General features: G+C 34.8%; 1 protein-coding gene across 1 annotated transcript in view; it reads left to right on the forward strand.

Moving 5' to 3' along the window:
* RAP1A (RAP1A, member of RAS oncogene family) overlaps positions 1-25,429 on the forward strand; it is a 60,936-nt gene that overhangs the window by 23,240 nt on the left and 12,267 nt on the right. The window contains exons 2-3 of the mRNA XM_039841190.1: positions 20,714-20,797; positions 24,590-24,658. Coding sequence (XP_039697124.1) covers positions 20,741-20,797; positions 24,590-24,658 — 126 coding nt within the window. The 5' untranslated portion in view covers positions 20,714-20,740. The remainder of the gene's footprint in view (positions 1-20,713; positions 20,798-24,589; positions 24,659-25,429) is intronic.

The raw sequence follows: 25,429 nt of genomic DNA on the forward strand, positions 1-25,429 counted from the left end.
AATTTAGACAATTATAAGTAATTCTTAATGATCAGGACCTTTTTTTCATGAGTCATATTTGGACTGCACAATTCTTTTCGCTACATTTTTGTGTGCTGATAATAAGATATTCTGGTAAAAGTAAACCTCTATTTCCTTTTGTATGTTCCAATACCCTAGTTTTGACAAAACCCCTAGTAAACAACTAGATTTTTCTAACTTTTTCTAACAGTTTTTGTCACACAAAGGCCGTATAACTGATAAATTAATCAAACTAACATTTTGAGAAAAAGGATTATAGTATTTTTTTTCTTATTAAATTCAGGTAACTGGTTTTATTTTTCTTTCTCTGTACCTTATATCCTTGATAGATAGGCATAATAGGTATTTATGATATTAGGAACTATTGTTACATATGTTTTCTGTATTAATATAGATATCAAGGTAAATTTGTTGTTTGCTGTGCTTGGTATGCCTTACAAATTGATTTGGGCTAACATTTCAATTATTTGCTTCTGGATAGATATTATTACAAATAAGGCTCTATCTAATACATGTTAAGCTTGTAGCTTCTAGAAAATGTAATCATAGATATTTGATTGTAGTATTTCTCTTTGAACCCAGATCTCAAGGTTTTAGTGTCTTCTGTATTCAGGTGGTTTTTGTTTTGACTAGAAATACTTTTTCCCAGTTAATAAGCTTAGTCCAAATCTAGGCCTCAAAGTAAGCTCTTTTTATATGCTTGTGGAGAATTTTATTACTTATTTCTTATTCATTGGTGTCTTTTAACTAATGTGAAGTTATTTAAATTGGTAAATTGTTGTACTATAACAGTAAAAGCTTGAAGCTCATTTTTGAAGAACCTTGAGAAGTTATGAGTCCAAAAGTATTAGACTCAAGCACAGTGTTACGAGTTGGAATTTCCTTGTGTATTTGTATTTAGCATTTTTCAAATTTTACAATTTGTATATGCTGTATGGTATTTTCATATATGCCAAAGGATTCAGATCAATCTTAAGAAGTTTCTCCTTATCAATGTGAATGCGCATGAATGTTATAGATAACATCAGGCTTTCAGTCTGTACTGTCTTGAGAATTCTGCTCTTCAGTGAAAATAGCTGGTATACTCGGTGTCTAGAACTAATTCTCCATAGAAATCCCTCTTCTAATAATTATATTTTCAAGTGTAGCGTAGCAGTCACTGCTCATATGAGATATAATTTCTAATTACTTGTGTATTTTGTGTATGGTTTCTTGGAAATTTTATCATCTATCATGAAACTTTCTTTCTTGACAATTTAAAGATTGTTCCCATACCCCTACATTTTATTTTTGTAATTTTAATTATTTTATTTAATGTTACTTCTTTGACAGCTCTTTTAATATCCTTAAATATTTTCATGTTTGTGACCCTTGGTCACTGCCCTTGAACATTCTGATGTCAAATGCAAGATTTGGGGTTTTTCCCCCCTCCTATAGTGTGTTCTTTAGATAAAAGGAAGATATACTTCATTCAAACGTAATTTTAAAAATATAAAATTAGATACTATCATTAAGCAGCTATTTTCCAAGATTAACATTCTTTCTGTCAGAATTTTCTTAGCAGAAATATTGTACTCAAAGCAGTTTTCATAGTTAAAAGTATCTTAAAGCTTTGACCATAATTGCATTTTCAAGGACACTTGTAATATATTGGTTTCTGCAAAAATGCAGCCTCATTATATACTGGACCTTTTTTTAATGTAAATGTAAATAAAAATTGGAGTAGGGAAAGCGGAAATGGGATTAGTTGGTTATGCTGATGGACAGTGGGTGGCCCTGGGTGAATAAAAATATTTCCTGGTAATCATTTCTGCCAACAACTAGTATTTCAAGTATTTAATGTACTCCTACTCTGTGGCAAGTACTTCAGCACATTTTTAACACAGTACCTATAGACTTAAAGTCATTGGAATGAGCTTTCTTAAAAGAATTCAGCAACTGTGAGCAAAGAAACCTACAAAAATAAGGCTTAATTTTGAACTTAAAAATATTAGATAGAAGCTGTTTTTAGCATGTAGGCTATATCATCTCAGCCCTTCCTCCATCACCCTATTTTTTGTGTTGTCGTCGGTCATATCTGCCTTTCATTTAGTTTCGTAGTAGTTAGATGTGGAAAGAAAATGAGATGAAACACACATCTGGAAATTTTACCTTTTCCTTGGATTTTGTTTTCGTTTTGCTTTTACTATAGAAAATGAAATCTCATCAACAAAATTTAGTAAGACAGCAGTTTAGGTTAAGAATGTAGACCCTGAAGTCATGTTGCCTAAATTCTGATCCCAGCCATACAAATTGCTGTGTTCTTTGGTAAGATAGTTTTCTTGGCCTCACTTTCTTTAGCTATACTCATACCTTACAGTCATGAAAATCCAACGATATGGCTCATATAAAGTACTTAGCACGGAAGATATCATTGCTTCATTATCACTTTTTCTGTTGATCAAAACCTTACTACTGATTCTGACTTGAATTTTGAGGTTACCATTTGGTTCCAGTTGAATTTTTAGCAGGCAGTTTAGTATTTAGAGGAATATTTGGTACATTATTCCTTTTAGCGAGAATAAGCTAAGATGCAGAAGAATGAGTGTTATCTTAGATTCCTAGACCTGGGGAACCGGTCTGAATGCTTTTATACACTTGGTTAACCTTTATGTGAGACCAGAGTGTGCTGATTTCCATTCGCCTGTTAGAAAGCCTTAATAAAGAACCACCCTAGGCTTCACTGATGTCTTTGGGACCATTAGGAAAAGTCTTGTTATAATTATGAAGACCCAGAGAACTCTTGTTTATATTTATTTGTTTCAATAGTGAAAACTTGATTTTGGTTTAGAATTCTTCTTAACAGTATATGAGTGATATTTATAGAGGGCTTTTTACAAACTTTTATAAACTTTGTCTCATTTGATCTTCCCAATTTTATAAAGAGGTGGGACAGATGGAATACTGTCTACTTTTAAAGATGAAAAAATCTGGGCTTTGAAGTTCAGTGACTTGCCCAGCTAGTTATGTCTGCTATCTCTTACATTAGTTTTCATTCTTCTATATCAGTGCACTTCTCTGTAGAATCAGTTCCTTCTATATGAACAACCTATCATTTCTAGAATGTAAAAGTCAAATTATTAAAATTACAGATTTTCATGTTTGCCAGAAATATGTATCTTCTGATTTGATTTTTTTTTTTTTTTAATGGTAGGGGTCAGGGCTATATATCAGGTTAGAAGAGTGAATATCAAGTTCTGCCATAGTATATTACTCTAATTTTAATTTTATTTGTTGCTTTAGAACTTAGAGATGTTAATAGACTAAATATAATTTTGATTCAAAGGATATTATGAAAAGTTTTTTTCTCTGATTCTTACAGTATTTTTAGTCAAGCTGCCTACTCTCAAAAGAAAAAATGACTTTACTTTTAGTAATCATTTAGAAAACTAGTATGCTTAACTTATAGTGTGTAAATACTTGGGAGATACATAATATTCTTTTAAACTGGGGACACTCTTTGTGCAAGAAGTTCGGTTCAGATATTTTTAGAACTTGTGCTCTTGTATTCATGGGCACTGTGCAGGTCACTATGAAGGAAAACAAAATAGTCTTTACCTTGCTTTCCGCAAAGTTGATATTGATAGAGAGGGCAAAGCTAATTATGAAAGAAAGGCCTGTTCTTATATGGCCCTTAAGCTAAGAATGGCTTTTGCTTTTGTCGTTTAAAAAACAAACTAAAAGAAAAAAAAAACAGGAGAATATGTAATATAGTCCATATGTGGCCCACGAAGCATAAAATGTTTACTATCTGGCCTTTGACAGAAAGAGTTTGCTGACAATGAATTAGAGGATGTATATCAAATCAAAATATAACTAAAGACATTAGAGGGATGCAAATCAAAACCACAGTCAGATACTATTTACACCCACTGGAAAAGCTGTAATAAAAAAAATGGACAATAGCAAGTGTTGACAAGGATATGGGGAGATTGGAACATACGTTGCTGGTGGAATGTTGTTAAATGGTAGGGCTGCTGTAGAAAGTTTGGCAATGCCTCAAAAAGTTAAACATAAAGTTACCATATGATCCAGCAATTCTACTCTAGATATATATATCCAAGAGAATTGGAAACATGTTCACATAAAAACTTGTACACTATGTTCATAATGTTATTAGTCATAATAGCCAAAAAGTGGAAATAACTCATGTCCATCAGCTGATGAATGGATAAGCAGAACATGATTTAACTATAAAATGGAATATTATTCAGCCATAAAAAGAAGTGAAGTATTGATACATGCTACAACATGAATGAACCTTGAAAAACGTTATAAATGAAGGAAGCTGGAAAAAAAGGGCCACATATTCTATTATTCTGTTTATAGAAATGTCTAGATTAGTCAAATCCATAAAGACAGAAAGTAGAATAGTGGTTGCCAGAGGCTGGAAGGACGGGGAAGGGGGAGGTGACTGCTGATCATGTGGGGTTTCTTTTAAGAGTGATGAAATGTGAATATACTTTAAACCAGGGATCCCCAACCCTGGGGCCGCAGACCAGTACTAGTCCGTGGCCTATTAGGAACCAGGCCTCAGCAAGAGGTGAGCAAATGAAGCTTCATCTGCATTTTCAGCCGCTCCCTAGCACTAGCGTCACCGCCTCAGCTCCACCTCAGATCATCAGGTGTTAGATTCTCATAGGAGCACCGGTCTTTGGTGCTGAAAAGGTTGGGGACCGCTGCTCTAACCGACTGCATTGCACACTTTAAAATAGTGAATTTTATGGTAATTGAATTATACCTCAAAAAAAAAAAAAAGAAAATGTTACCAGAGACCAGGTAGAGTGTATAAAAGAAGTAATGAGAGGTCAGGTAAAGAAGAAAAGACTAAAGACATGAGTTAATGGATACAGCATTGAAGTTGGAGCTGGAAATGCACTCCACAGGGCATGGAGAATTTGGATAGAAAAAGAGGAAGTGGGTATGTATGGCATTACAGATCTCAGGAAGGGGTACAAAACAAGGTACTGTTGTTTCACAGCAGAGGAAGACATGGCGAGATGCAAGAGGAAGACGGACAAGCTGAGTGTCTGGTTTTCATGGCACTTCTAAACTGGCATATTTAGCTTATTTGGCTTCCAAGGAATCACGCTTTGCGCTATCATGAATGCGCGATCATTTTCATGGAATAAATTATATATTCTTCTGGCCTCAGGCAGGAATTTTTTATTTCAGCCAGAAAGCAAGACCTAAGGGCTGTCCGCCACAGTTAATGTAAGGATTTTAGTTCTCAGTACGTATATGCTCTGAGAAATTTGCTGTATCATCTTTTTTGTTTTGTTTTTAACCAATTTTAAGTCATACAAAGTATCTCATTTTTTTTGTTATTTAAAAAATATCCTTGATAATACTATTGTTCTTTATACCTGACCACTTTACACTTTATAAAGTTCTTTCATGTATATTTAATCCTTTCACCCATCTATGAGATAGATGGTATCATTCCCATTTTAAAGATGAAAGAAGCCATATAATAGAGTGAGTAGAAGCCAGGATGGGGGCACTGAAGAAAGCCTAGGTTCAAATCCTGGTTCTGCCATTTACTAATTGTATGTGAGTTTTGGTGAGTTACCTTACCTCTCTAGCTTATATGTTTTTTCTTATGTAAAGTGGTGATTATAATATGCTAGAGCTGTATTTTAAATAAGTCAACAAAAGTAAAATTCTTAGAATCATGCTTGACACATAGTAAGCCCTCAGTAAGTGTGATGCCTCTATTAATAGATTATGAGAATTGAGTGAGGTTTAGAAGTCCACAGTCTTCCAGTTGATAAGTGGTTAGAGCCAGCACTTAATTACAGCATACTGAATCCAAGTCCTGTTGTTCTAATTGCTTTTACCAGATTTTATTATATACTTATTTATTAGACATATAAACTTTCTGAACTCTCATTTAAATGGAGACCAGAATAAACCAGATATTAATAGCACAAGAGACTCTTAACTTCCTTACAACAGAACTTTCATTTCTAAATCCAGTCTTTCGCTTTAATCCACTGATACCCTTTCTTAGCAGTAATAAACCAAATCGTGAACAACGAAGGGAAAATGACAAAGGAATGTTAGATTAAACATAATTAACAAAAATTAACTTGAATATGATAAACAACTAAAATAACACCTGGAGGGAAAACCTGGAATAATCAAAATGGTGGCTGTCCTTTTGTTATTAATAATTAACAGATTATTAATTAATAATAATTAACAAAACAGACTGATAGGAAAAACTTTTTTCAAAGACAGATGATGGAAAAATAACAGTTCACCAAAGAAAAAATGTGTGATTGATAAATATTTGAAAAACAGTTTACCCCACCAGTTAAAGAATGATAAGACATTTTGATGATATAATTAAGAAAATAAGAATATTTAAGTTGAAATAAGTTTTAAGCTGCAACTCTGCGCTGTTAGGGATTTGGTAAAATGGGACTCATATATTCCTGATGGGAATGTAGATTGATAAAACTATTAATTATCTATGAAGAACTTTAAAAATGTTCCTAACCTTAGGTCTAGTTAATGATCCATCTGAATATGTAACTCAAAGAAAAAAATGACAACTCTAGATAAAAACTTATGTGCAAAGATTCATTGTAACGTTATCTATCATATGACATAACGTTTGGACATAACCAGCAAAAAGGATAGTTAAATCATTGTACACTTATTGTAATATTATTTGTTAAAGAGTTTTATTTTAAAAATATAATGACCTTGAGAAAAAACAATGGTGAGATAATGTATAAAGAGAAAAGGTAGGATTCAGAATTGCAGCACTGTAACTGCTAGTGTCAGGCAGTGAACCCAGTCTTGAGAATAGTTCATTCATAAATGTCTGATGCCCTGAACTGCTTACTGTAAAAATAAATAAAACAAAACCTCTCTTGAACTCAGAATCCTTTTTCCTTGTAGTCCTGTCCATCCTGTTTCTCTGTTCTTTAAGCAGATTCAAAAAAAAAAATTGTCTATCATGTGATTTCCAATTTCTTACCTCCCAGTCCCAGGCCTTTGTCCCTAGGTTATGCCATTGGAGTTAGCTCTTCAAGTGACCAGTGACCTCCAGTGGTCAGTTCTCAGTCATCTAACTTGCCATCAGCATGTAAGAGTTGATCACTTCCTCTTCTTTGAAATATTTTTTCCTCTTTGTTCCAAGAAACCTCATGTGGTTTTCCTCCTACCTCACTGGTTGCTGCTTATTGACCTGCTTCGCTGGCTTCTCTACCTATTTTTTTTTTTTTTAATTAATATGGTGAATTACCTTTTTTTGTTTTTAGAATTGTGGCAAAATACACAATATAAAATTTACTATTGTGACTGTTTTAAGTGTAAGTTCATTGGCATTAAGTATAGTCACATTTTTGTGATACTGTTACCACCATCCTGCCTCAGAATCTTTTTCATCTTCCCAAACTGAAACTCTGTACCCATTAAACACTAACTCCCTATTCCTCCTTCTCCCCCACCCCCAGCAACCACCATTTTACTTTCTGTCTATGAATTTGACTATTGACTACTCTGGGTACTTTAAGTGGAATTTTATAGTATTTATTCTTTCATGCCTGCCTCATTTCATTTACCATGATGTTCTCAAGGTTCATCCATGTAGCATGTGTCAGAATTTTCCTTTTTAGGGCTGAGTAATATTCCATTGTGTGTATGTGTGTGTCTACCACATTTTATCTCTTCATCTATTGATGGCCACTCGGGTAGCTTCTACTTTCGGATATTGTCAATAATGCTGCCATGAACATGGGTATACTACAAATACCTGTTTTGGGGTCCTTGCTTTCAGTTCTCTTGGGTGTATATCCAGAAGTGGAATTGTTGGATCATATGGTAATTCAATTTGCAATCTTTTGAGAACCTCCATGTTTTCACATTGCCGCCAGGAGTGCACAAGGGTTCTGATTTCTCCACATCCTACCAGCACTTGTTATTTTCTGGTTTCTTCATTTGTTTATTTGTTTATTTGAAGCTTTTCCTTATCTTCAAAGAGTTTCATAGTTTTGCTCTTATGTTTAAGTTTTTGATCCATTTTGAATTAAGTTTTGTATAAAGTGTAAAGTATAGGTCCAAATTAATTTTTTTACATGTGAATATCCTGTTTTCCTACCATCATTCGTTGAAAAGACTATTCTTTCCTCATTGAATGGTATTAGCACTCTGTTAAATCATTTGACTATGTATATAAGGGTTGATTTCTGGGTTCTCTATTCCACAGATTTTGATCTGTTGTATTTTCATTTTCATTCTGTTCAAATACTAATTTCCATTTTGATTTCTTCTGCGAATCATGGATTATTTAGAGGTATGTTTATTTAGTTTCCAGATATTTGGAGATTTTTAAAATGTGTTTTCTGTAATTGATTTCTAAGTTAATTCCATTGTGGTCAGAAAACATACTTTGTGTGATTTAAATTCCTTTAAATTTATTAACACTTATTTTATAGTCTGGATTATGGTCTGTCTTGCTAAATGTTTCATGTGCACTTGAAAATGTGTCTTTTGTTGTTGGATGAAGTATTCTGTAAATATCAATTAGATCCAATTGATCGATGGTGTTGTTCACTTCAGCTTCATCTTTAATGATTTTCTGCCTGCTGGATCTGTCAGTTACTGATAAAGGGGTATTAAAATCTCCAGTTATAGTAGTGGATTCATCTGTTTCTCCTTTTTCTATCAGTTTTTGCCTCATGTATTGGGCACTCCATGGTTAGACACGTACACATTAATTATTGCTATCTCCTCTTGGAGAATTGACCCTTTATCATTATGTAATGCCCCTCTTTATTTTTTATTTTTTTAATTTATTTAATTGAAGAAATGATTTAAATTTTTTTCTTTTTCTTTTCTTCTTTTTTTTCTCCCTGTAATGCCCCTCTTTATCCCTGATAATTTTTATTGCTCTGCAGTCTACTTTGTCTGAAATTAATATAGTCTACTTTGTCTGAAATTAATATAGCTACTCAAGCTTTCTTTTGATTAGTGTTTGTATGGTATAACCTGTTATCCTTTGCACAAAACCATCCAATGACTTACCATCTCATACCAAGTAAAAGCCATAGAAATGATTTAAATTTTTTTCTTTTTTTCTTCTTTTTTTTCTCCCTGTAATGCCCCTCTTTATCCCTGATAATTTTTATTGCTCTGCAGTCTACTTTGTCTGAAATTAATATAGCTACTCAAGCTTTCTTTTGATTAGTGTTTGTATGGTATAACCTGTTATCCTTTGCTCAAAACCATCCAATGACTTACCATCTCATACCAAGTAAAAGCCATAGTCCTTACTATGGCCTAAAAGCCTGTATTTAGCTGTCCGTTTTATCTCTTACCTTATCTCCTACTACTCACTTCCTCACTGCCCTCCAGTTAGGGTGCCCTCCTTTCTCTTGATGGAGGTTACCTGGCATCTCAGGACCTTTCCATGTATTTCCTTCAGATGTCTGCATAAGTGTTCTCTAATTTCCCATCACCTTTAGGTCTCTGCTCAGTATCACTTTTTTTCAAATTACAAATCTCTATGCCCTATGGACTCCCTATTCCCCTTTCTCCTTCATTTTTCTCCAAAACATTTTATCAGCTGGTCCGTGCCCTTGGCAGGAGAGAGCATGGCACATTGGAGAAAATGAAGGAAAGCCAGTTTAGCTAGAGCATTGTGAACAAGTGGGAGCACATTTTGAGATGAAGCTAGACTGAGAATTAAGGACCAAGCTGTGCAGACCCTCGTAGGCCATATTAACATTTTTGGTCTTTATCCTTAAGGTTAGTGGAAGATCACTGGAGGAATTTGGGAAGAGGGTCACTAACATGATTAATCTCTTTATAAAGGTCATTCTAGCTCCATTGTGGAAAAAACACTGGAGTCGGGAAATTGGATGTGGGGAGAGATCAGATGAGAGGCTATTACAGTGATCTAGGTGTAAGCTGGTGGTAGCTCAGTCTGCTAGGGTTGATGGTCATACAAAAAGAAAGTTTGGAACCTGTATAGAACGTCAGAGTTTATGAGAATTGGAAAGTCATGACATTCTGGCCTTGGTAAGACAAATGTGAGTTATGAAAGCAAACAGACTAATAAGTTAGGGTCCTAACCATAGTTTCTAATGTGGCAATGTTCTCATTAAACCAAAACATTGATCCTCTTATTTGTTTTCCCTTTGGGAAGGAAAAAGCATTTAATTTCTCCTGTTTTAGACATTTTATATGTGCCTAATACATGTTATATTGTTTCATTTTCATGAGCATTGTCTTAATCTAGTTTCGTTTTATTACTAAGGAAATTGCATGTTAATAGGGTCAGATAATTTAGGCTCATACAATACACAGAGCTTGGTTTTGGATCCATATATGCCAGCAGAAGGATCTTTCCTTTCAATCAGAGGTTATTAATTTGAGTTCCTAGGTCTCCACTTCCGTCTGTGTGTTTATGGTTTTCAGGAACTGTGGACCCTTCAATTCAATAAGGTTTAGAATCAAATTTCATTATGTTGGCTCCAGATTTGGGGTTCCTAATATGACAGTGCTATCCATTCGTGTCTTATATTACCTTTCCACAATTCTTCTCAAAATACCAGTGACACCCTACTTACTTAAGTAGTAAAGCAGTGATAGTAGTAGTTATTTTTTAGTGAATAATATTTGTCAGTCACTGTGCTAAGTGCTATGTATGCATTATCTCATTTGATGTTCACAGCAACATTGCAGAACTATGTTCCCTACTTTAAGATTGACTCTCTATTTCAAATCTCAGCCCCATTCCTTGCCCTCTTAACTGGTTGGTCTTCCTACTCTAGTGTCTCGTGCTTTTGTTCCAACCTGTACAATTTTTATAGTTTTTTTTATAGTTTTTTTTTTTCTTTCGCAAATTCTTTGCTCGGAAACCTTAGGTGGCTTCTTCTCTGTGATCAGAAAGTTTCAAGTTCTTAAGATGTCATACAGGGACTTTGGTAGGTTGCCGATTTACTGTTTAAACCACATCTGTACTCATTCCTTTCCCTCTACCTTTCACTGTAAGTGCTCAAGCCACCTAGACTTTTTTTAAAAATAGTTTTTCATCAGAGTCTTCATTCTTTTGAATCTGTGCCTTTTTTCATGGAATTCCTCATCTGTTATAATACTCCCTCTACCTGCACCCCCTTCCTCTGCCTGACTTCAAGAAATACATGCAAAGCAAAAAGTGAAAAATCTCCCTTCTTTCCATATCCCCTCATTTTGAGTTTCCTTCCAAAGATACTCTCCACATATGCAAATTTCTCTGTACATGTACAAGTAGAGGCAGGTTAGCGTGTTGGTTAGAGTGTGAACTTTGGAACCAGACTGCCTGAGTTTGAATCACAGCTCCTCTTCCTAGATATGTGGCTTGGGCAAATTACTAGTACCTACCTCATAAGCCTTTAGCGAGGATCTTACAGCAGTCCCTGGCATATGGTAAGCTCTCAGTAAATGTATGCTGCTTTTGTTGTTATATAACAAAGCGTAATACGTTGAAAAGAGAATGACATTTAAAATTAGGAGGCATGGGTTTGAGTACAGCCTCCTAGTTATTTCATGCCTAAGTCATTTAACCCAGGTTAAACTTTGTATGGTTTCCTCATCTTTATAATGAGGATAATGATACACAGTTTTGATTTTGACGAACTAAAAAATATTAAAGGAAAGAGCTTTATAAATGATAAATAAAATTCAGTTGCTCTTGGCCATATCATATTACTTTCCAGGGAAGGTCACAGCATTTTTGCTGGTTATAAGAAGTAGTCTTTAAAAAAATAAAGATTTCAGAAATGTAGACAGTTCTGCCATTTTGCTTTAGAAATTATTCTAAATTTATACTTTTTAATTAGCTATGGCTTGTTTTTGTGTTAGTCTTAAATTTTGAAATTATGATTATATAATTTATGTGGCAATGCCAAGGGAATAAGGTTAGAGTAAATACCTCTATGGAAATGTATTATTTATCGAGAATCTGGAATTGATATATTTAGCTATACTTAGCATAAATTAGTAAACCTAATTTAGTAAACCTTCTCTTTTAAGGAAAAAAATTTTTTTTGTCAAAAATTTTAAAATATAAATTTTTTTTTTATATCAGTCACTGCCTATAAAATTTTCTTCACAGTTCACAGATGTCTTATTTGCCTGTGATGATAATAGGGGTCCACTTTGATGTACTTTTTGATCCTTTACTATATTGCTAAAATACAACAGGCATTTACTCCTTTGACAGCTCATGGATCCAAGGATCCAGGAGCAAATGTTGTACCCAGTGTCACAGAGTATGGGATCATTTTGGATACTGTGATATTTTCCCTTCCGTTAATTAGAAGCATTCCTAGTTTTCAGCATTAGGAGGAAAAGGTGTAGTCAGGTTATAAGTGGTAGAGCAGGATTGTGGCCATAGAGCAGGATTCTGGCCAGGCAGTGTGGATCCTAAGTTCAGTCTTTTCAACATTTCACTGTGCTGCTTATGAGAAGGAGAGTGAGACTCTTTGGGGAGGGAAGGTGGGGAGGAACTTCTAGAAATGAAAGTTATAAATTAAAAAATGTAAAACTCAATAGTTTTAATAATAGACTAGAGAATTATTGAACTAGTAGACGATCTGAAAGATAAATGAACCAAAATAAAGAGACAGGGATGGAAAATACGTAAGAGAAGAAAAGAGAATTGGAAAATTGTGGCAGAAATTGCTAGTTTTCCTTGATTGTTTTTTCCTTCTCAGTAGTGGATATATTCCTTGGCTGCCTTGCTGTCCAGCTACAGCTTCCATTTCACTGTCTTTCTGTGACCGTAGGGTTTGACTGTGTGACAAGGTTTTGGCAATTTGGATGCAAGTGAAAGTCATGCTTGTACGAGGAAAGGGATGCCCCTTTCCCTCCTCCTTCCTTTCCGTGGACTGGAGTGTGGACGTAGTGACGAACTGCTTTTAGCTATGTGAAGAGGGCAATACTCGAAGGATGACAAGGACGAAGAGTTTACCTCTCGCAGACTGCTAAGATGCAAACCCGCCCTCGCCCTGTCTCTTCTGACTGACACATGAGAGGGGAAAAATACCTGAATTTTGTTTAAGCCACTGTAGGGTCTCTTATTGCAGCAACTTGGTCTATGTCCCAACTAATATAAAAAGAGCACGAGAAGATCTAACGGTTATCTAAGCAGAATCCAGATGTGAAGAAAAATCAAATAGAGATATTTGAGATTATGATTGAGAATTTGTAGCTAGTAGAACTTGGAATTTATCCTTCTTAATTCTTTCATACATTCCACGTCTCTCCTTTTGTTTTGCATTCTTTGGGTGGTTTCAGTATATTGAGTCACTAACTTGGTTTTCAGCTATATCCATTTTTCTTATCAGCCCATCTACTCTGTGTGTGTGTGTGTGAGAGAGAGAGAGAGAGAGAGAGATGGTCATATTTTATTTTCTAAGTTTCTAATGTGTCTTACATAGATTTGGCAACTTCAGAAGTTTCTTTAAGGTTGTTACATTTTCTAAGTCAGATTGTTAATCATTTGTGGTTTGCAAAATTAGGATGTAAGAGGATTCGTTTTTATTGTATTAGGGCTACTGATCTGTTTTGTCTTATTCCTATTATCTTTTGTTTACCTTTCTTTCCTGTTGTTTATTTTTTATTTTCTAACTGGTTGAATTGGTCAGGGTTTTTTTGTTTTGTTTTGTTTTTTACCATTTTTTCTCTAGTAATTTTTAAGTTATAATCTAGTCATCGACATATTTTTCACGTTTAGATTTTTTTCAATGTGTATATATAGATTCAGTATCTTCATCCTTTTCCTAAGCAAGAGAAAAACTCTAACATGCCTTTACTTTCTAACTCTTCCCAAACCTAAGTGTTGAGATAATCATGGAGTTTTACTTCTAGATTTTTTGTATGTATTTACAGTGATAATTAGAGTTCTAGGTGTAATTTTTACTGATTTATTTGCTTGCCATGATTTCTTATTATGCCTTGAATTATTTTCCTTTTTTTTGGTTTCTCCTTTGATCCATGTGTTATTTAGAATTGTGATGTTTAACTTACAAACATTTTGAGATTAGGTAGTTGGATTGATTTCTAGTTTAATTGCATGGTGGTTAGAATATACACTGTACTATGATTTCGGTCCTTTGAAATTTGTCGAGACCTGATTTGTGGCTCAGCATAATCTGTTCTCGTAAATGATCCATGTGCATTTGAAAAAAAAAAATCTATAATTTGCAGTCGTTGAGTGTGGTGTTCTATATAGATCTGTTGGGTTAAGTTGATTCATTATTTGGTCAAATTGTCTATATAATTTCAACTTTTGCATATTTTGCCTTGTAATTTTTAATTTTCCTATTGAATACTTATTAATGTAGTTAATGATGTATTCGGATTGTCTGACATCTTTTTATTTATTTGCAGTTTGTCCATTTTTCCTTTCTTCTGATTTTAGTTATCAAACCGTTCCAAAATGTAGTGGCTAGAACACTGACATGGAATTGCTCATAGTTCTTGACTCTGGAATGAGGGAGTGGCTCAGCGGGGTGGATCTGGCCTGAGGTCTCTCAGGGTGTTGCCCACAGGTGGTGCTCTCTGGAATCATCCCGAAGGCTTGACTCTTCATGGTTCTGAGAGGAAGGATGCAAACAGCTAGGGCTCCTCAGGCCACACTGTCTCTGTGGTCTCTCCAAAGTGGCAGTTTCAGGGCAGCTGGACAGTTCTGGGCCCCTTTCTAGCTTCAGAAATCAGACGACATCACTTCTGCTGTTTTACTAAACTCTCCCATGTTCAAGGGGAGGGGAATATATTTTTTCTCTCTAGAAACTTTTAAGATTTTTGTCTTAACTTTTAGTGATTTGAAGTTTCAACTATAGTGTTTTCATTTGTAAATCTGATGATGATAATGATGACTGCATTCATCTGACACTGAAATGAGGATTCCTAACTTTCTTAATTTACCTCTGGAAATGTCCTATTATTTCTTGTATTTTTCTGTTCAACGTCTAGACTTCTGTCAGTTAGCTGATAGAACTTGGAATATATTCTTCTTACCTCTTTCTTTCATAAATTCCATCTTTGTCCTTTTGTTCTGCATTCTTTGGGTGGTTTCGGTACATTGGTTCACTAACTTGGTTTTCAGTTCTATCCATTTTTTTCTTCAACTTGTCTACTAAACTTTTTTTTATGGTAATATTTTATTTCCTATGTTTCCAATGTGTCTTTTTCATAGACTTGGTAACTTCACAAGTTTCTTTAAGGTTGTTAAATTTACTTTATAATCTTTTATAGGCGTTTTGTTTGATTTTTGTTTCATTTGTTGAATTTATTGCCTCTGATTGTTTTCCTCAAATCTGATTAATTATCTGCTCTTTTTGAGAGTCTGTGTTGACATCTTCTATTTATAGGAGTTTATCTCCTTTCATTGTGGGAAAGGGTAGGAAGTACGGGTGGGCTGAGCATGCCTGATTTTAAAAGTGTTAAGACTAATTTATAAACTTCATTTACAAGTACATTATGTCTGATCATTTTATACATCTATATACATCTTCCTCCTCAAAGTACTAGTCTGGAGAAGAACAAGAAGGAAAAGTATCAAGAAGATTCAACAGGAAAATAATGTGATTTCATGTTACAAAAAGTTGAATTTCCATTATGATGTACTATGATGAGCACTGTTCTTTATTTCAGAAAGTTAAATCTTAAACCATGATTTTTATACTTACCACCACCCTACTTTCAGCATGTTGTGGTCAGTTGTCAGTTTTAAAATACTCGTGGCTTCTGTAAATGTTTAAATATAACCAAGAAAATAACTGCTTGTTAAGAAACTACCTTCAGTTCTTCTTAATATGAAATAATTTTTTGCCAAAATTTCTTGTCAGAACTAAATTTCCTTTAATAAATCTTGTTTTGTCAGTTTAGTTGTTCAGGAGAAACTATTTCATCTTGTAATTAGTTTACATATTTAAAAACAAAGTTGGGATCAATTTATGTCATAAAGACAATCAAGTTAGGTTATTTTGTGAAATTTAGAAGTACTTTTGCTAAAAGAAGAATGAAAAAATTGGTATATTATAACTTTAGACCATAATGTCAGGGACTCAAGATTGACTTAAATTTAAACATTGTGTAATGTTTATTCTTGTCCTCCGTATTTGTCAGGAAATCTTAACCAGAGTGAGAAATTTTCTCGTGCTGTGTTGGGAGCACAGGGCACAAGAGATCTCCATAAAAAGGCATGAGATTTGCTTGGAAGAACATAGTGGTTTTCTAACTTGGCAGTAATAAGTTAGAACTAACCCCTTTAAAAAGAAAATATTAATCTACATTATTCTTTATTGGGTATTCGTGTGTTTTCTTTTTTTCCATTTAAATTTTTTTTTAATAGATTGTAAAAGTGTTTTCTTAGTGGTATCATTCTTGTGTTTGCATGTGTGCATGTGGATTTACATTCATAAGCCATGGTATTTGTTATGTGTAAAGACAGTAATTTTCTATACATAGAAAAGTGTCTTTGGAACTTGACTATCTTACCACTTGAATTGAGGAATAGGGGCCAAATACTTTATTGTTACAGAATACCCAGAATAATTTGGCTATGTCTAGAGTGCTTTCCTCAAATTTTGTTGCCCAGGAGGCAATTTGGGGAGTACAAATGAGCCTTGCTATAATAGGATTCCCTCTTGAAAGATAACATATTTTTTGGATTAGAGAAATGATGAATTCACATCTCATTAAAATGACAGCAGTCCTTACTGAGAATCACTTGAGGCTTGGAAGGGGAACTAGAATTTGGAGATCTGTCTGGGTCAAACATATGCACCTGCATTTAATAGTATTTTTTTTTTTTTTTCATGGAAATTAGAGAACCACCTGATGCAGAGAGGTGGGTATAGGATGACTGGTATCTGGCTCAAACCTCTCCTACCTCACGTTTTCCTCAGGCTTTTTGTCTGTCTATATAGTAACATGTGGGTGTTTCTCAGGGCTCGGTTCTTAGCTTTCTTCTGTTTTCGCTGAATAAATGCTCCTTGGTTGATCCCATCTACTGTGTTTTCAGCTACTACCATCTCTTATAACAACGATTCTTCCAACTGTGACCCCTAGCCCACTGCTTTCTACTGAGCTTCCAGACCTGGATTTTTAAATATATATATCAGATGTCTTCACCTGCTTTCCCATAAGAATCTCAAACTTAACTTTCGGCCGAAACTATTAACTTTCTTTTTAAACCTCCTTTTGTATTTCCTATCTTAATGGGAAATATGCTACCAGCCACCTAATTTATTCAGGCTAGATATCTAGGAGTTATCCTTGACTCGTCTTCATGCCCCATAATAATAACCTCTAATCAGTTACAGAGTCTTCTCAGTTTTACCTTCAGAAGCCATTGTCCCCTCTTCAGCCATAGTGCTGGTGCCACTGTGTCATTGTCCACCTGAGATATTACAGTAGCTTCCTAACTGTTCTCCCTGCCTCTAGTCTCTCTCCTTCAGTCCATTTTATATATAGTATTACTTTTCCAGAATATATATATCTAACTATATTACTATTTAAAATATCACTGTTTTCTCCCCATTGCTTACTAAATAAAATGTCAACTCTTTAACACGGCAAGTGCCTTTGCAAGCATAACCCAGTCTCCATACCCAGCCTCATTTTCTACACCGAGCTATGTGGTATTCCCTGGAGCTTCTCTGCTTCATGGTTTAGAGTATTTGCTCAAGCTCTTTCCTCTGCGTAGAGTGACTTTCCCTGCATACCTGGAACATTCCTATTCAGTTTTTCACTTAGCTCTTATGCATCTTAAATCGAAAAACTGTCTTGCACTCTTCCTCTGTTCCTCCATCCCTCTCCAGCCCTTTAATGTTGTCTCTGTAGTAACTGTTCACATCGTGTGGTAGTTGTTTTTAATTCTTCCTTGAGCTACTTGATGCTGGGAAATACATATTAATCCCACTCTTGAGGACTCTGCCCTTATGACCTCATCTAATGTTAATTACCAACAGCTCCACCTCTTAATACCATCGAATTAGGGGAAGAGTTTCACCTTAAGAATTTATGGGGGACACATTCAGTTCATAACACTATGTATGTAATTGGTATTCTGAGAAATTTTCCTCTTTTTCCCATCGAATTTTCTTAAACTACTTCTGTTGATCTATAATATACATATAATGTGTAATTTACCTATTTTAAATGTACAGTTCGATGAGTTTTGATAAATGTATACACCCATTAACCACCGCCGCAGTCGAGGTGCATCTCATTCTCACCCCAGAACGTTCCCTTAAGCACCTTCGTTGTCATCACTCCCGCCCTGGCACCGCTGGGCCCAAGCAGCTTTCTGGCGCTGTAACTTAGTTTACCTTTTCTAGAATTTTATATAAGTGAAATTATATAGTATTCACTCTTTTTTGTCTGGTTTATTTTGCTTAGCGTATTTTTATCCATGTTGTATCTATCAGCAGTTCATTTTTTTATGTAGATCCAAGTTTTTTCTATTCATTTTCTTCCACCTGAAGAACTTCCTTTGCTTTTTATTTGCTGGTGACTTTTTTCCATCCAACTTATTTTTAATCTGAAAAAAACTTTTACTTTCATTTTTGAAGACTGTTCATTGTATTTAGCATCTAGGTTGACCCTTTTTCCTTTAAGCATCTAAAGATGTTTCTTCTGTCTTGCATAGTCAAAAAGTCTACATATTTTCTTAAATTTGTTCCTCTGCATCTAAACTTTTTTCTCTTGCTTATAAGATTTTCTCTTTTTGACAACTATTCAGGAATTTGATTGTGGTGCCTTGTACTTCTCTTTGTATTTATACTGAGGAGAGGGTTCATTGAAATTCTTGAATCTGTTGATATATATTTTTTATCAAATGCGGAAAATATTTTTGATATTGTTCTGCAGTTCTCCTCGTCTGTTTTCTTCTGTTTCTTCTTTTCTCCCTCCTGCTCACGTTTTTTCTAGCTGCATCTTAGCGCCTCTGATATTTTCTTCTGTAGTATTTAATATACTGTTAATCGTATTCAGTGATACTTTCTTTACAAATATACATATTTTCAAACCCTAGAAGTGGGTTTTGATTCTTTCTTATGTCTCTCATTTCTCTCCTCATTGTATTTTCCCTTAAATCCTTGAACATATTTATAATAGCAGTTTTAGAGTCCTTACTATTTTTTCTCATTTCTGGGACTGTTAGAATTGCCTCATTTCACCCTGTTTTCAGGTCATATTTTTTATTGGATGCTAATTTTTTATTGGATGCTAATTTTTTATTGGATGCTATGGACATTGTAAATTTTACATTGTTGAGTGACAAATAATTTTTCTTTTACTGAATTTTGGATTTTGTTCTGACAAGCAGTTGAGTTACCTGTGGATTGACTATCTTTTTGAGGCTTGTTTTTAAGCTTTATTAGGAAGCATCTAGAACATCTTTTTACTCTAGAGCATCTTTACCTCTGCTATTCAAGTGTGAATCTTCTGGAGTCACAGATGAATTCATTGCCTGTCTTTCAGCAAGGAGGACTTTTCTGGTCAGAATACCAATATTTCCTAGCATTCTGGGAATTGTTTCGCTTGTAGATCCCTATTCTTTGTCTTACCTCATGGAGTTCATCCTGCATACCTGCCTTAAAGATTGGCCACAGACTCAGGTGGACCACTGTGCAGATAATGGAATTTTCTATGCAGAGTCTCTCTGGCACGCTTTTGGTCTCTGCTTGAGCTCTTCCTCCCTGCACCACAGGATGAAAGTGCCTTCAAGCGGGGCATTGCCAGGGCAGTCATAGGTCTCACTTTGTTTTCTTCTTGCCCCTCAGAGATCAGAGTCTTATACTGCTTATTGTCCAATATCTGAAAACATTTGTTTTCATATATTTTGTCTGGTGTTTTAGCTGTTACTGTGGGATGGAAAGTCCATTCCTACTTATTCCATCAGAGCCATTGGAAATTCTTTCCTGCCCTTTTTACCTTTTAAGATAACCATGGATCTATTTAGCAACTAGAAGGGTACTCCAAGGGGTTGTACAAAAAAATAAATAAATAAAGATAGCATTGGAGAATTGGAGTTCAAAAAGTTGAAAATTGAAATTGAAAAAGTTTATATTCACTTTTTATCTCTAGAAATTTGGGCCTTCTGGAGCATATTACTAACACCTACCTATAGAGTTTTAACATTCATCGACAGTCTTCCATTCCTATCCTAATTTCAAGGTAACATTTTACATGGTTCAGCTCTAATACAATAATGAACAAAATAGTGTAGGATTACTATATGATATTTTAAGAGAATAAAATAGCATGTACATTAAAGCTCATGAGTGAACTTTTCAAAAAAGTACACACATTTAAATGATAGCTTCATAAATAATTGTGTTCGTGACTATAGTTACAACCACTACTTTTAATCATCTTATTTTCTGGTTAAACATTCTCAGAAGTAACGTGAACAGGCTGACCGATGCTAGTCAAAGATGATCTTTAATGAATTAAAATTCTTGGCAGTAGTTCTATACACTTATGTTAAAATGAGCATGATTTTGCTGTGTCGCCTCTGTCTCCCCTTGATAGTCTTAAGGGGAAAAGCAAACAAAAAACAAAATCTCATTTTCATGTAACAGTTGTACATACTTAGGCTAATCTTAGCATATTTACTAAGTTTTGATTTTTTTTTTTTCAGATTGTCAGTATTTAAACAGACCACATCATGCGTGAGTACAAGCTAGTGGTCCTTGGTTCAGGAGGCGTGGGGAAGTCTGCTCTGGTAAGTTAGCCATGTAACTATAACTAATTAGGATACTGCAAGAAGAACATTATTTTCTTGCTTTGAAACTTCTGTTCACTAAAGAGAAAAGGTGGCAGTATTTTTTATATGCCTAATATCTGGCCCAGAGGGGACAGGGATTCATTTAGTAACCATGGAGGTGTAGTTTTATAATGGCAGCTCATTCATTCTTTCATTTACCAAATATTTATTGGGTACCTACTCTATTTCAAGCACTAGTAGTGTTCATGATTCAAAGAGGAATAAGATTGCTCTCATTTTTGAGAAACTTACATTCCAGTAGGGGAGAATGATCATTACAGGTACCAGTGGAGTAAGTCCTGCCCTACTCGCCCCCAGACTTCAGTGGAATGAAGGGTTTTTTTTTTGTTTATGATCTGTATTTTTTTAATAAATATTTATTGAGCTTCTACAATGTCAGACTATAGGGTTACAACAGTAAACAAAAACCATCACAGTTGCTCATAGAGCTTACATTATTGTGGAGGATGTGATAAATATGCAATTAAACAAAGAAATACTTGATTATGAGAGAGATACTTGGAAAGAAAAGTACAGATTGTTAAGCCCCTATGACATGTGAACCTAAATTAGCATTAAACAACTAAGAGAAAGGTCACAGTTGCTGGGGCAGGAGTGAACAAGGGAGAAAGTAGAGGGAAGTGAGGCGAGAGATAGGCAGGGGCCAGATCATGACTTGAAGATCATATGAGAACTTGGAACTGATTCCCAATGACTATGAGAAGCTGTTGAAGGTAGAGCTGGAAGTGGAGGCGACAAAATTAGATGTATGTTGTAAAGAGTGCACTTTGCGTAACTTAGATGAGAAACAGTAGGTGTGAAAGACATTACTCTGAGAGTTGGGAGTTCATGTAATCCACCAGGTTATTGTTTGTGGAAGCGTATAGTAGGACCATAGCAGCGATGAAGAGAAAACTGGATGTTTTGAGAATGAACTAGAAGGTAGGACTGACGTAACTCGGTGCTGGATTGCTGTGGGGACTAGGAGAGAAGGAGCTGTCAGAGATGACTCCCAAATTTCTAGTTGAACTGCTAATGTTACGGATGGACCATGTGAATAGAAGGGAAACACTGGAGAATGAACAAATTTGAGAGTGAAAATCAAGAGTCATGTCAAATTTGGTATGTCTGTGAGATGTTCGAGTAAATGCATCAAATAAACAATTAGATCCTCAAGATAATAACTTAAAAGAGAAGCTTGTGATATGATTTGGGGTGCCATGAGTATATCAGTAATATTTAATTTCATGAGAATTAGGTTTCTGTTAGGAGTGTAAATTAGTACCTCTGTGGTGAAGTTTGAGAAAATCTGTCATTTTAAATGCATGTAATGTTCAATTTAGCAAGTCCCTTTCTGGAAATTTACCTCACACAAAGTTTACATGTACAAAATGACATGGTTAAGGATATCCATTGCAACATTCTTTACAGTGGCAAGAGTTTGAAAGCCACCTAAATGTCTATCGTAGGGACTAGTAAAGTAAGTTTTTAATACATAGTTTGAATAGACTACTATATAACCATTAAAAAGAATGCAACAGCTTTACATATATAGATATGTAGTGATATCCAAGATATATTATTTCAGGGGGGAAAAACATACCAAATAGAGCAGACTACCACTTCTGTTTTATAAAAGAGGGAGAGTGATGGGGGAGATGTTATAAACTTCAGACTATGTCTGCAAGGGTAAATAAGCTACAGATAACAGTTCCTTCCATGGGAATGGAGTCAGGTAGCTGGGAATAGTGGTGGTAGGTAGGATTATAGTCACCACTGCATAATCTTTTGTGTCTTTTGTATTTTGTCCTATGTCCATGAATTACCTTTTCAAAAATAAATAAAATAGTTAAAAATAAAAATCCATAGGAACAACGAGGTTGTCTAGGGAGAGACTGGAGAGAGAAGAGAAGAACTCGAGACTGAGCTCTCGAGTAACTCTCAGCCTTTAAAAGAGTAGGTGGGATCAAAGGATCCAGCACAGAAGAACATGTCTTATACTTGAATGGAAAGAATGTGTCTTTACTTGACTGTCAAGTAAAGAAGAGGAAGAAGATGATATGGGAACATAGAGGTAGCTGCACTTGATAAAAGCAGCTTTAGAAAGGTGATGGTGCCATAACCACCCTGGGGTGGGTTGAAGAGTACATAAGAGCTAAGGAAATGGAACCATATTGTAGACTTTTGAAAAAGTTTGATTTGAGAGGGAACAGGGTAAGGGGGCAGAAGCTGGAGGGATCATGGAATTATAGGAGGTTTTTGTGGGTAGGATGGGAGATAGGAGTACATGTTTGTATGCTGGAGGCGGCAGTCCAGTGGAGAGGAAAGATAGTGGGAGGGAGTGATTGTTACAGAAAAGGCAGTAGGGGAGGAAGGAAGAAGAGGATCCAATAGGAAAACTAAGGGAATAAAATAAAGGTATATGAATGAATGAAATAGCTCTGAGAACTAAGAGGACAAGATTCAGAGAAGTAATGAAACATTGCTTTTAGTAAGAAAGGCGTTAGAAGCGTGAGATCATTTCTCATTTTTGCAAGTCCCTCTAACAGTTGGCTTATAGAAAGCACTTTGGTTCTCATACCTGCTTCTGCATCCAGTTCCTTGCTATAGCATGTGTTGTATATCCATACCCTTTGGAAAACTGTGCATTTACGGGAGAGTGTGTCATAGCATTATTAGGGAAATAGTTTTTTTCTAAACCTCTGTCCTGAACCATATTTTGAGAACTTCTGTTCTAGTCTAAAGCATATTAGGAAGTTTTTCATATTTAAATTTATGTTACATAGTAGTAGGAAGATGAAGTGATTAGATCTTTGATAAAAATAAAGTTTTTGGTGTGATTATACCCTGAGTTTCTTTTGAAAAATAGCCACTTAGTAGGGGAAAGAAGTTAGTTTACTATATTCAAGTTCATCTGTTTAGCTCAAGCAAAAATCGTGTATAAAATACTCCTCTGGGTAACTTAACTGTAGATGATCTCAGCCCACTTGACCTCAGTCCACATTCTTACCTTCGCTTTTAAGGCAACAGTGTACCGGAACCTGTCCAGGAAATATTTCACAATCATCTTCTGTACTTTTCATTTACCAAATGATAAAATACCTAGTTTCTAGTTTGAGCTTCCAGAAACCCTAGAGATAAAAGTAGATGACCTGAAAAAGATAGAAAGAGTAAGGCTTTAGAATAAGGAAGCTGTACGTTTGCATCTCAGCTGGCAAATGGGAAAAATAACTGCTTCTGGGGGGAATGTGAAATTGGAATGTGATTATAAATTTAATAAATTCTATAAATTTTAATTTCTTTTACTCTTTTCCCTCACAATTAGACTATTTTAAGACTTTAAAATTTAGAACTTTTTGACTGTGTCCTTTAAGGGCATGAGATAAAAGTTACTACAGATACATAAAGGAGTAATAGGAGTTTACTGATGAATTTTCATTTTTCAGTAAATTAGACTCTGTGTCCTTAACCGTATCTTTGTTGCACTTTAAAAGTCAGTCTAGTGTTTATTTGACAGTGTAATGTCACCACAGCGTTGCCTGCAGTCTTTAGCATGTCCATCTCCTTTTATAATAAGTGTGCTCATAGTTACGGGTGTATCCTTATTGAAAAATGATACTTTACATTTACATGTTTACCCAGAATTTTCACATAATTTCGTTTCATCTTTACCACATTGTAAGGTTAAATAACATTCAAGAGGGGTTGATTTTCAAGTCCTTAACTTTTCTCTGCTTTTTTTTTTTCTAGACAGTTCAGTTTGTTCAGGGAATTTTTGTTGAAAAATATGACCCAACGATAGAAGATTCCTACAGAAAGGTAAAATGTGAAACGTGTACGCACATTCTTATAAGTAGTTCCTTATGACTTTAAAACTTGATCCATGGAATGGCTTTTTAAAAATAATTTTGAAAAATGATACAAGTGTTCTGTATCTGTTTTTAAAAGTTTCACCAAGACAAAATATTTCTCATAGAATGCTACTTAGCTACAGAGAGCTATGTGTTCTATTCCTGATTAGTAATTTGTTCTTTAATGCACTTATTTTCCTGATAGGAAATATTTTTAATGTAGAAAAATTGCATATAATTAGTAGGTATATTTTTGATGAACTCTTTGTGAACTAAAATTGAGATCACTTTTATGCTTGAAGTTTTCCGGTGACTGATAGTTTATATTTACTTATATGATAACTTTAAAGATATTTGATCTTTAGACTATAAAAAACTCGTTGTTGGATTGTGTATGATACTGTAATGGTGGGTATATGTCGTAATACATTTGTCCCAACCCATAGAGCGTACAGCACCAAGAACAAAGCCATAATATGTAGTTTGGACTGGGCACGATAATGACATGTTGGTGAAGGTTCTTTGATTCTAACAGATGCGCCACTCTGGTGTGGGATGCTGATGATGGGGTGGGCTGGTGGGGAGCAGGAGAGGGGTATATGGGAACTCTTTACTTTCTGCTCAGTTTTGCTGTGAACCTAAAGCTGCTCTAAAAAGTAAAGCTTATTTAAAAGGAAAACATTGGTCTTTACAAAAAATACTATTTTACATAATTACAAGACCAGCTAGAATTGTGAAA

This window comes from Pteropus medius, unplaced genomic scaffold, assembly GCF_902729225.1.
Source record: "Pteropus medius unplaced genomic scaffold, Ma_sr-lr_union100, whole genome shotgun sequence".
NCBI lineage: Eukaryota > Metazoa > Chordata > Mammalia > Chiroptera > Pteropodidae > Pteropus > Pteropus medius.